The sequence below is a fragment of the Oncorhynchus masou genome, chromosome 11 (genome assembly GCF_036934945.1).
Source record: "Oncorhynchus masou masou isolate Uvic2021 chromosome 11, UVic_Omas_1.1, whole genome shotgun sequence".
Lineage (NCBI taxonomy): Eukaryota > Metazoa > Chordata > Actinopteri > Salmoniformes > Salmonidae > Oncorhynchus > Oncorhynchus masou.
In genome coordinates this window covers 59399765-59413348 of record NC_088222.1, presented here as the reverse complement: position 1 = coordinate 59413348, position 13584 = coordinate 59399765, and the positions used below count along the sequence as shown (strand labels likewise).

The following is a 13584-nucleotide window of genomic DNA, read 5'->3' as shown; positions in this document are numbered from 1 at the left end:
TTCCTGCAATTCTACACATTTTGGCATGGGGCGTACAGAAAGTGATGCAGTTTTTAAGCAAGTTTACTGCAATTCAACACATTTTCCCATGTTAGCAGAGAGAAGATGTTTCAGTTGTATAACTTATTTTCATGCAATTCATTACTCATTTTGCGATGGGGTGGAGAGACAAATGTGCAGTTTTACAGCTAATTTCTTGTAATTCTGCACCTTTTCCATGGGGTGAAGAGACAGTATTTGCAGGTTTTGAAGCTAATTGACTGATATTCTAATAATCTTGCCCTGAGTTATGTCATGTTAATATGATATTTGAGTGAGAGTGACGAATAAAATCAATGGGGGCCCCCTGGAGGTCAGGGCCTCTGGGCAAATTCGACCATGATTAGTACAAGTTTAGATAGTCCAGTCAGCTAACATACCAATCTAAAAAAATTAGCTGACATGGGCTAATTGAGTGATTGTCAGTGACTGACATAAAAAGAGAAAAACTGCTGATGCACAACCAAATTCCAGAATTGCACCTTATGTGTTCTACTATTCTAACTCTCAAAAGTAAGTTGAGTGGCTAGGGTGTGCTCTGCAGAGACACACACACACACAAGCATGCACACACATGCACCTTACACACAAATGCACGCAGGCATGCACACACACATGTATGCACATTACTATCTTACTCATCTCACTCTGTCACAGAAACACACACCATGTTTTGTTTTCCTTTACTTTGTCTCAAGTCGATTGTGTTTGTTCTTCGTCTTGTTGAGGCAAGGAGAATGTCTGGATTGTGCCTTTAATTATTCTGTATCAAATGATAAAAAGTAGTTCAAGTGTATTAATTGAGTTGAGTTTATTTTTATTTTTACAGGGACAGTGCACAATTGAATGATTGATTACACACATTACCATTCAAGGGGAACTGAGGTTCAAATGCAGGGACAGAGCCACTGGGCACAAGCTGGTTGAATCAATGTTGTTTGAATGTAATTTGTCAACGTATTGCAAAAAATGAAATATACACTAACGTTCAAAAGTTTGGGGTCACTTAGAAATGTCCTTGTTTTTGAAAGAAATGCAAATTTTTTTGTCCATTAAAATAACATTAAATTGATCAGAAATACAGTGTAGACATTGGTAATGTTGTAAATTACTATTGTAGCTGGAAACGGCAGTTTTTTAATGGAACATCTACATAGGCGTACAGAGGCCCATTATAAGCAACCATCACTCCTGTGTTTCAATGGCACGTTGTGTTAGCTAATCCAAGTTTATAATTTTAAAAGGCGAATTGATCATTAGAAAACCCTTTTGCAATTATGTTAGTACAGCTGAGAACTGTTGTTCTGATTAAATAAGTAATGAAACTGGCCTTCTGTAGACTAGTTGAGTATCTGGAGCATCAGCATTTGTGGGTATGATTACAGGCTCAAAATGGCCAGAAAACAAAGTACTTTCTTCTGAAACTCGTCAGTCTATTTTTGTTCTGAGAAATGAAGGCCATTCCATGCGAGAAATTGGAGATCTCGTACAATGCTGTTAATACTCATGTAAAAACCTGTTTTTGATTTGCCATTATGGGTATTGTGTGTAGATTGATTGGGGGAAAAACAATTTAATCAATTTTAGAATAAGGCTGTAACGTAACAAAATGTGGAAAAAGTAAAGCGGTCTGAATACTTTCCGAATGCACGTTATATAGTGCAAGAGAACAGCAAACCTGGTTTATAAAAAACAAATAAAGCAACACCTCATGGCACAACGCCTCTCCCCCATGTGACCTACTTGTTGTGTGTATATACTGACGTGTATGTGTAACTGATAGATGCACACTCACACACACACACACACACACTACATGATAATGTTTTTAAATGTACGTAAATTGAGTCTTTTGTCTGTAATGTATTTTTCGTTATATGTCGGATCCAAATAAGACTACCTGTTGCCATTGGTGTCGGCTAATGGGGATCCTAATAAATAACAAATACCAACACTACCAGGGTTTTAACCAAGCCCAGCCTGCTTCGCTTTGATCACTGACCACTACCAATGTGCTATCATGAGAATGATTATTAAGAGATCACTTAATAACTAAATATAATCACTGTTGCTATTGAAATCAGGGTAGGTTAAAAAGAGCAAATGAAATGTAACCATACTTTATAAGTAATGTATCATCAATAATACTATTTAGGCCTATCATTTGCAAAGTCATCAACAGCTATTGTTTCAATTCAACCCAGGATTAAAATTAAATAAATAGACAATAGATATAAGCCTAGGACTTCAAGCTTTGGTTGATTTCATATATATCTTCAAGTTAATCATTAAACTGATGGATTTTGATGGGGACTTTTTTGTATTCTGTTAATTAAGGATTTTTTATGTTGGATTCAAGTCTCCATCTCAACCAAAACTCGAAGTTAAAGAATAGGGCTAAATAAAATCAAACTTCATTTAAAGTGGATTTAAAGTTTGATTAGATTAGAATTAGGCCTATTCTTTCATTTAGATTTTTGGTTAAAATGGAGACATGAATCTGACAATATCAATGACTCATTTGTAGACAAACTGTATATTCAATTGTCAACACAACCAAATATAAACATTTGAAGGAGATGAATCTTCTGCTTGAATAGTTCCATCTCTGCCAATGACTTAGTCTGGTTTTAATTTCAGTTTGTCTACAAATTAGAAATTGACATGTTGGATTAACGTCTCCATCTCTACCAAAAAATCTATGCAATATAATTGCAACTGGGTTGGGGATGTGTGTGTGTGTGTGTGTGTGTGTGTGTGTGTGTGTGTGTGTGTGTGTGTGTGTGTGTGTGTGTGTGTGTGTGTGTGTGTGTGTGTGTGTGTGTGTGTGTGTGTGTGTGTGTGTGTGTGTGTGTGTGTGTGTGTGTGTGTGTGTGTGTGATTGGGACTGACAGCAGTCTGTATTACTGGCTGGCCAGCAGATTTAGCCGACCCATTTTAGACACTCTAATCTGGATTAACAACTGCAGTGTGTCAGTGGGGACACGGCCCGCACCCTCCTTCACCCTCTTTATTCCTTCACCTGCTTCCCCCTCTCCATCCCTCCCTCCCTCCATCCACCCCACCCCCATCTTGCCTCTGCCACCTTGTTCCTCCTCCCTCCAACTCTCCCTCCTCTCAATCTCTCGGAGTTTACCTGTGTTTTTCCTCCCCTCCTCTTTCCTATCCTCCTCCTTGACCGCCTTAGCCGATTCTCTGTAATCACTTCTGTCTACCTGTCCCCCTCCCTCTCTCTCTCTCCTCTCTCCCTCCCTCTCTCTCTCTCAGTTTCTCTCTCACCTGATTCACTCTGTCCTCAATCTGTTTCCATCTCCCTCTCTCTAACTGCACCATCTTCAACAATTCGGTCCCAAAGCTCTCCCGTAGCATAATTTGGTGTGTGTGTGTGTGCGTGCGTGCGTGCATGTAGGGTGCGGCACGTGGCAGCATGTGGCCGAGGATTACGGCTCAGTCCTCTTCCTCTACTTCCCTAATTGCTCCTGCAGCTGTTCCACAATCTAGCCTGGCTGCCTGTCTGAATCATCTGTATTGCGACAGTATGTAGACACTGAATAGTTGCTGACTGTCAATAAAAATGAAATATCAAAAAAGTTTAGAACAAAAGTGGTTAACTATTTGATTTTACCAAATATTTATTTGACAACAACAACAAAAAACCTGAGGAAAATATCCAGCCTGAAAATTATTGTTTTGTCCAAATATTAGTCAACATTGATCTCCAAAAAGACAGCTAACGAAAGCCACAACCACGTAGTTAATTTTCTCTTAGCTTGAACTGTTGCATCTTGCTCGTTTCATGAGTTTAGTGACTTGTCTTTTCTGTCTATGTAAAGTATTTTTGTTGTTGTAACTTTTATTGTTTTGAGTTGCATGTGTAGAAGATATCTATATTTTCTTCATTTCTATCTGTCTGCCAGCTGTCTGTACATCTCAACACCTCTCTGTCTGTTTGTCTTTATACCTACATGCCATTCTGTCTTCTTGTCTGTCTGCCAGCTGTCTGTACATCTCAACACCTCCTACATGCCATTCTGTCTTCTTGTCTGTCTGCCAGCTGTCTGTACATCTCAACACCTCTCTGTCTGTTTGTCTTTATACCTACATGCCATTCTGTCTTCTTGTCTGTCTGCCAGCTGTCTGTACATCTCAACACCTCTCTGTCTGTTTGTCTTTATACCTACATGCCATTCTGTCTTCTTGTCTGTCTGTCCAAGTTGTCTGTACATCTCTTTATTCTACCAGCTGATAGCTCATTCTCTCTATCCTTGTTCTCTCCCTCTGCCACTGAATGGATTGCTCTCTCTTGCCTGACTTTATTTGGAGATAAGATACTTACTTTTCAGATAAAGTATATTATTATAGCTAAATCGAATGAGCTTTGTGGATGTTTGTGAATCTGTGAGCGTGTGTTTGTTTTTACATTGGTTTATTACAGCTCGCTGTAATCTTTTGATGATGTGTCAATGAATGTGTGAAAGGCTTGATTTGACGAAAAGCAATTTAATGTGTGATGCACCTGTTCAATAACTGATTGAAAACCTTGAGTTGCAATTTAGAATCAAAGTTGAAGCCACATTCCTGAGTTTCAGCCAGGCTAAAAACCAAAATATACATTTAGGACATTTAGGCTACAAGTTGTAATATGCTAATTAACCATAAGTTATATTCTTAGAGAATGGTTATATGATTGAAATTACCATTAAACAGAAGAAAATATTGAAGATTGTGCAACAATCACCATGCTGTTTACAGTTGTGTTCAATCGTTTTGGTGCTATTTTTACAAGATTCTGGGGAATTTTCAAAACTCTTACTACAAAACACCAAACTGGTAACACTTATAACAGAGCAAGTTTCATATTCAAAACTCTTACTACAAAACTCCAAACTGGTAACACTTATAACAGAGAAGTTTCATATTCAAAACTCTTACTACAAAACTCCAAACTGGTAACACTTATAACAGAGCAAGTTTCATATTCCCAGGTTTTTTTTCAATCACTTTGGTGCAATTTCCACAAGTATGTGGTACATTTTCCCAAATCTTAGTACAACATTCAAAACATTTCATCAAAAAAGCTGTTGTTTCAAAACTATAAGCACATTTTCAATTGACTAAGTACAACACACAAAACCATGCAGACACTTTTTCATCAAATGTCATTAGTGTTTCGTCTAGAAATACACGTTTCACATTGCAGTACATGTTAATATAAAGTAATTGCCTTTCACAACGCAATGCTTACATTACTTTTGATATGACTCATTTGTTAAAATACATTTTACTATTGCTTAATATGACTGCTCTTAATTGATAATCACTTACAAAATGTAAATCTGATATTGACAAGATCAGATATGTACTGTACTGTATGTAACAAATGCATCCCCTATCCAAAATAAAGTTTTTTTGATGGGGAGTTAGGTAACACTGCGTTACTAAATTTGCATTGGCCAATGCAATACTGTTACACCGTAAAATTTGCCATTTACGTACGAGCCACTTTTACCCAAAGTGACAACAGAGTCCACAAATGTTCATATGTGACCCCAGTGGGAATCAAACCCGACAACTCTGCTGTTGCTAGTGCCATGCTCTTACGAACTGAGTCCCGTACAGGAGCACTACAATACATAAGTACAATACAATACTGTAAAATATTTAATTTAATTATTTTATATGAACATGTATTGCAATGTGAAACATGTAGGCCTATTTCGAGATGAAGCACTGATTCAGTTTAGTGAAAAGTCACCGTATGATTTTGTGTGTTGTACTTAGTCAATTTAACATGTGCTGTTGAAACAACTGCCTTTTAGATGATCTGTTTTTATTTTTTGTAGTACGAGTTGTGAACATTTACCACATACTTGTGAAAATTGCACCAAAGCAACTGAAAAAAAACTGCAAATCAGGGATTAATTTGCTTCATTTGTCAAATTATTGGCAACATGTTTATTGTCCACCATATTCAAAATAAAAATGAAGTTTAGTTGGGCCAACATAACTCTACAAAACAAATCCCGTGAAAACCTCGCAAAAACACATGTTTTTAATGATCAAATTAAACGAATATGAAATATTTTTCGGTGTATCACAAAAAATTGAAAGTCAAAAGAAATTATGAATAAAATGTTGGTTCAGAGGATAGTTGATTACATCAACGTTTTAATTGGATTCCAAGTAGGCTAATCGAAATGACTCTGGACCAACATTAACTAATTTCTCATTGATTTTCAAATTATAATTACAAATTGAAACGTAAAATTATAGGCTTATTTGAGAATTTAATGGGAATATACTTTTTGAGTCATGCAATATATTAACCATGGACTCAATTCAGTCATTTTAATTACTATATTAATATAGGTCTAGGCCAAATATGTCCTCGGCTGTATAATTTATAATATTATGTATTGATTTCAAATGTTTAGAGGACGAGTGTTTAACAGTTGTCGTTAATAAATCCTCGCATTTGAAAAAGTAGACTACTAAATATTATTTTTTGCTACAGCCCTGTATGTATAGTTTGAAATATACATATGTTCAACAAAAACAAAAAACGTTACCCATTACTAAGCAAAGATAAATCAGCCCAGGGCGTATACATCAGCAAATGCTTATTTTGTTCCATGGAAATGTGATGAATGCGAAAATCTTAATATGACACATTTCGTTTTCTACTACGAAAAAGTAGACCTATCTGCAAAATTGTTTGTAAATGTTTCTGGGAATAAAAGTTTAATAGATGATGCGATGAAGTGTAGTGGGATGGGCAGAGACAAAAGAGAGCGAGAAAGAGAGAGAGAGGGGGGGGGGGTTCTGTGCGTCCACTTGGTACCTTTAATTAGCTCACCGTGTCTGTAAAATAAGTCAGTGTCGTGGCTTCACCCCGCTCACCGGCAGCACGCACCTCTTTACCTGCTCCTGGCGCGCCAAAATATAAGTGTCCGCGCACTCTTCTATGTCCTAAACTGCGGTGCGCAATTGTCACGAGGGTTGCACTTTACATTTATTTGTGTTTTCGACAAGTCAAGTGAGAAAGAGTAAGAGGGAAAATAAAGAAAGGCAAATAACTTTGAGATATCTCAAGATACCTTTGTCACTTGGCGAGGTCGATTTGGAGCGGGACCTAAACTTCAATACATTACCGACGGAGAGGGACTAGTGGGAAATCGCCAAGTAAGTCCGTCGTGTGTGCCTGTTCAGAGAGACGACCAAGTGAGGGAGAAGGCATAAAAACCCGGTGCGAGGATGATGTCCTACATTAAGCAACCCCATTACGCCATGAACATGTCTGGGATGGACCTGCTACACACCACCGCTGGATACCCATGTGAGTCAAATAATATTACCTTTTTTTATTGTCTTCCCTCCCTTTGTAATGTATTTTGTCAGAATTGATTTTTTTAAAATACAACACAAAACATACACATAAAACGACGATAACATCACCCCTGCCCAGACCCACCTGCTCATACCCCCATCTCCAGCGCACATATCATTCTCCGCCACATGGCCTCAAACTGTACCATTGTGTTTCCATTGCCCACGCATTTTCAACATTTAGATAATAATGCATTTACCACATTTTTTTCAATTTACCAATGTTTTTTTAATTTTTTCATATATATATATATATATATACACTAAAACAAAAATATAAATGCAACATGCAACAATTTAAACGATTTTATTGAGTTACTATTCATATAAGGAAATCAGTTAATCAAATAAATTCATTAGGCCCTAATCTATGGATTTCACATGACTGGGCAGGGGCGCAGCCACAGGTGGACCTGGGAGGTCATAGGCCCACCCACTTGGGAGCCAGGCCCGCCCACTGGGGATCCAGGCCCAGCCAATCAGAAGGAGTTTTTCCCCACAAAAGGGCTTTATTACAGACAGAAATACTCCTCAGGGTGGCTGGTCTCAGACGATCCCGCAGGTGAGGAAGCCGGATGTGGGGTCCTGGGCTGGCGTGGTTACATGTGGTCTGAGGTTGTGAGGCCTGTACTGCCAAAAAATGGTGTTGGAGGCGGCTTATGGTAGAGAAATGAACATTCAATTCTTTAGCAACAGCTCTGGTGGACATTCCTGCAGTCAGCATGCCAATCGCACGCTCCCTCAAAACTTGAGACTTCTGTGGCATTGTGTTGTGTGACAAAACTGCACATTTTAAAGTGGCCTTTTATTGTGCCCAGCACAAGGTGCACCTGTGTAATGATCATGCTGTTTAATCAGCTTCTTGATATTCCACACCTGTCAGGTGGATAGATTATATTATATTGGCAAATGCTCATTAACAGGCATGTAAACAAATTTGTGCAAACATTTTGAGGGAAATAAAAAAAAATGTGCGTATGGAACATTTCTGGGATATTTTATTTCAGCTGATGATATATGGGACCAACACTTTACATGTTACGTTTATATTTTTTCTCAGGATACATTGGCCAAAGCTTGACGCTGCTCTTGCGTAAAACAGTGTGTATGCATTATGTACATGCACCATGGATCTTTCACCCCTAAGGATTGGACCCTTTTTTTTCAATTTTCACCATAAATGACATGCCCAAATCTAACTGCCTGTTGCTCACGACCTGAATCAAGGATATGCATATTCTTGATACCATTTGAAAGGAAACACTTTGAAGTTTGTGGAAATGTGAAATTAATGTAGGAGAATATAACACATTAGCTCTGGTCTCCCCATCATCTTTGAAAAGCAAGAGAAAGGCCACAATGTATTATTCCAGTTTAGGCACAATTTAGATTTTGGCCACTAGATGGCAGTGTATGTGCAAAGTTTTAGACTGATCCAATGAACAGTTGCATTTCTGTTCAACATTTGATATCAAGACTGCCCAAATTTGCCTAATTGGTTTATTAATACATTTTCAAGTTCATAACAGTGCACTCTCCTTAAACGATTGCATGGCATTATTTCACAGTAATGGCTACTGTAAATTGGACAGTGCAGTTAGATTAACAAGAATTTAAGCTTTCTGCCCATATCAGATATGTCTATGTCCTGGGACATTTTCTTTGTTACTTGCAATCTCATATTAATCACGTTAGCGCACGTTAGCTCAACCGTCCCACAGGGGTTCACCGATCCTGTAGAGATTTTAATAATGTATAACAACATAACATAATAATAATAATATCTACAACAACAATAAGAATAAGAACATCAATGATAATATCAATAAGAATATCAATCCTATTAAAAATCATTGTGAGAATTGAAAAGAATAGAGAATAAAACAAAAACAATGTCGATAGTCCAGGTTGGATAAATGTCAGAGTAGTCCTTTACATTCGACATTTCTGTGTCAAAATTTCTATTTTTGTTTCTGCCATTACCATCATCACCAGTTCAACTAGCACACAATCACCATTTAGACTAACCCATATCTTCCCATATACGGGGAAAGACTAGTCAGGAAACTAATAGTTTTAACATAGCCAACATTAGCATAGGTGTCTTTCTTTTTTTTATTACTAGGCTAATACCTGCTATGATTCATTTGAATATCTCAAAATACCATAAAGATAATAGATATAGGCTATGACATTGCCCAATGACTTGTTTTACCATAGAGAGTGGTCATGATTGATATTGAAACCAATACCACTGTTATCAACAGATATAGCTAGATCCCTTTACCAATGAACTGTATGACTTGCCAGCCTAATGAAATGCAATGTGAATGTCAATCACTTTGAGCACTGAGGAGTGCTACTGTCCATTAATGCCATTCCATCATACCATTATTGTCACACAGTCTCTGTGTCTCTGGATTTCTCAGCCACCCCGCGGAAGCAGCGTCGGGAGCGCACCACCTTCACACGCAACCAGCTGGATATCCTGGAGGCCATGTTCTCCAAGACCCGCTACCCCGACATCTTCATGAGGGAGGAGGTGGCCCTCAAGATCAACCTCCCCGAGTCGCGCGTACAGGTACGGTCTAATGATGATGGAATTATGTTTAACGTGATTTTTTCATGACTACCTCATCTCTGTACCCCACACATACGATTATCTGTAAGGTCCCTCAGTCGAGCAGTGAATTACAAACACAGATTCAACCACAAAGACCAGGGAGGTTTTCCAATGCATCGCAAAGAAGGGCACCTATTGGTAGATGGATACAAATAAAATAAGCAGACATTGAATATCCCTTTGAGCATGGTGAAGTTATTTATTACACTTTGGATGGTGTATCAATACACCCAGTCACTATATAGATACAGGCATCCATCCTAACTCAGCTGCCCGAGAGGAAAGAAACTGCTCAGGGATTTTACCTTGAGGCCAATGGTGACTGTAAAAAAAGTTACATGGCTGTGATAGGAAAAAACAGAGTTAGTTACTCCACAATACTAACCTAAATGACAGAGTGAAAGAAGGAAGCCTGTACAGAATGAGACTATTTCATCACATGCATCCTGTTTGCAATAAGGCACTAAAGTAAAACTGCAAAACATGTGGCAAAGAAATTAACTTTATGTCCTGAATACTAAGTGTTATGTTTGAGGCAAATACAACACAACATTGAGTACCACTCTTCATATTTTCAAGCATTTTTGTGAACACATCATGTTATCAGTGTGCTTGTCGTCGGCAAGGACTAGGGAGTTCGATAGGTTAAAATGAAACAGACTAGAGCTAAACACAGGCAAAATCCTAGACGAAAACCTGGTTCAGTTTGCTTTTCAAGAGACAAAATCACCTTTCAGCATGACAATAACCTAAAACACAAGGCCAAATATACACTGGAGTTGCTTACCACGACAAATTGAGTGTTCCCGAGTGGCCTAGTTACAATTTATACTTAAATCAGCTTGAAAATCTATGGGAAGACTTGCAATTGTCTGTCTATCAATGATCAACAACCAAATTGACAGAGCTTGAAGATTTTTTTATTTTTTATATTTTTTATTTGACCCCTTTTTCTCCCCAATTTCGTGGTATCCAATTGTTTAGTAGCTACTATCTTGTCTCATCGCTACAACTCCTATATAGGCTCGGGAGAGACGAAGGTTGAAAGTCATGCGTCCTCCGATACAAAGCCCAACCAAGCCGCACTGCTTCTTAACACAGCGCCATCCAACCCGAAAGCCAGCCGCACCAATGTGTCGGAGGAAACACTGTGCACCTGGCAACCTTGGTTAACGCGCACTGCGCCCGGCCCGCCACAGGAGTCGCTGGTGCGCGATGAGACAAGGATATCCCTACCGGCCAAACCCTCCCTAACCCGGACGAGGCTAGGCCAATTGTGTGTCGCCCCACGGACCTCCCGGTCGCGGCCGGTTACGACAGAGCCTGGGCGCGAATCCAGAGTCTCTGGTGGCGTAGCTGGTGCTGCAGTACAGCACCCTTAACCGAATAATTTTTTTAAGAATAATGTGCAAATATTAGACAATCCAGGTGTGCCAAGCTCTTAAAGACATACACAGAAAGACTCACAGCTGTAATCGCTGCCAAAGATTATTCTAACATGTATTGACTCAGGGGCATGAATACTTATGTAAATTAGATATGTCTGAATTTAATTCACATTAAAATTGACAAGTTTTCACTTCATCATCATGTGTTATTGTGTGCAGAAAATATATTTAATCCATTTTGAATTCAAGCTGTAGCACAACAACATGTGGAATAAGTCAGAGTATGAATACTTTCTGAAGGCCTGTAGATAAAGTATATTTATAATATGAAAATATAAAGAAGAGATAGTGGCATATGCTCTCAGAGTACAATTCACCAGTATTGTGGTAAAGACTGTAGAAGGACATGTAGCCTACTAAATGCTCTGTACATACACATCCCACACTCGTGACAGTTTAGCTCACAGTTCTGTCTGGTACGGTTTTGACACACAAATACTATCACAGAGTATACAGATGTGGGATCTTAAGTAGAGCCAGTTTTATTATGTGGATTATAATTAATGTAGACAGCCAGCATGAGGGTTTGCTCTCAAGCTAGTAAGAAAGGTGGGTTGTGCGTAGGAGAAAAAAATCAAGTTCAAAAGGTTTTTCCCTTACAAAAAATGAATCAACCCTGAGAAAAATGTCCATTCGTTACAATCGAGAGTTCAAAAAGGTACTCGCACTCAAACCATACAAAGGAATAACCCAAGGAGGCTGATTTATTTCATTTAAGCATGGATTAAATAAAGTATATTATTTTAGCATATCAGCCTCCTTTGATTCTTCCTTTTCATGATTTGAGTGCGAGTACCTTTAGAACTCTCGATGGTAATTAATGTACATTTTTGTAGGGATTGATACATTTTCATAAGGGAAAATCAACTTCAGAACCATTTTTATACCTCAAATATACAACAAGTTTTAAAGTTGTAAAGCCTTCTTTAAACCTCAAATACACTACACGTTTTTTTCATTTCAAGAAAGTTATCTTGCAACAGGGTGATCAAATTAAGATCCTACATCTGTAGGTGCACATTGGCATAGTGACAGATATATCAACAATTATGTAGTAACATGGTGTCCTTTTCCCTCCACCAAACAACTTACTTTCACAATCACAGAATTTCTACATATTGTCTTTCTCTATTCTAAGTGTTTTGTCTGTCTCGGTCTCTGCAGGTGTGGTTCAAAAATCGACGGGCCAAGTGTCGCCAGCAGCAGCAGCAGAGCAGCGGCCAGTCCAAGCCCCGCCCACCCAAGAAGAAGGCGTCACCTGCCCAGGACCAGCCCAGCAATGGCCCCGACCCCTCATCCAACAACCCCTCTGGCTCCTACAGCCCCTCCCCCGACCCATCAGGCCCCTCCCTGCCCACGAGCGGCAACAACCCTGGCAATGCACCCATCTCCATCTGGAGCCCAGCCATCTCGCCACTCCCTGACCCTCTGGCCTCCTCGGCGCCCTGCATGCAGCGGCCCTCTGCCTACCCCATGAGCTACGGCCAACCTCAGGCCTACGCCCAGGGCTACGCCGGCACCTCCTCCTATTTCACAGGCTTGGACTGTGGCGCCTACCTTTCGCCCATGCACTCACAGCTGTCGGCAAACGGCGCCCTCAGCCCCATCACCGTGCCCTCCATGGGGGGCTCGCTGAGCCAGTCACCCGCCTCGCTCTCCTCCCAGGGTTACGGCACGGCCGCTTCGCTGGGCTTCACCTCCGTCGACTGCCTGGACTACAAAGACCAGCAGGCGTGGAAGCTGGGCTTCAGCACCATGGACTGCCTGGACCACAAAGACCAGAATTCGTGGAAGTTCCAGGTGCTGTAGAGAAGAACAAGAACAAGAACAAGAACAAGTGGGAGGAGTTGTGAATGAATGAGGCCCTCACCAGATACACGATCAAATACGATCAAATTATACTGACAGATTACTTTGTTTTGGTTATTTCTTGTTTGTAAGTTTTGTTTCTCGTTTGTAATCTTGGTTTTTACAACCCCTGTAGAATGTGTTTTCCATTCAGGCGAGAGAGGAGAAGATAGACGCAGGGATATAATTGATACCTCCTGACTGTGAATGCAGGAGATCAGGTCCAGTTACTTTCTCATA

At 39.6% G+C, this 13584-nt stretch overlaps 1 protein-coding gene across 2 annotated transcripts; it reads left to right on the top strand.

Moving 5' to 3' along the window:
• The first annotated feature begins 7293 nt into the window (after nt 1-7293).
• On the top strand, nt 7294-13305 carry LOC135548897 (homeobox protein otx5-like). Of its 2 annotated transcripts, none has more exons than XM_064978969.1 (3): nt 7294-7375; nt 9855-10006; nt 12661-13305. In XM_064978969.1, the coding sequence occupies exons 1-3, from the start codon at nt 7294-7296 to the stop codon at nt 13303-13305; spliced, it is 879 nt and encodes a 292-aa protein (XP_064835041.1). The 2 variants fall into 2 exon arrangements, with proteins under 2 accessions (XP_064835041.1, XP_064835039.1); XM_064978967.1 differs by having other exon boundaries at nt 9831-10006.
• The last annotated feature ends 279 nt before the right edge of the window (nt 13306-13584 follow it).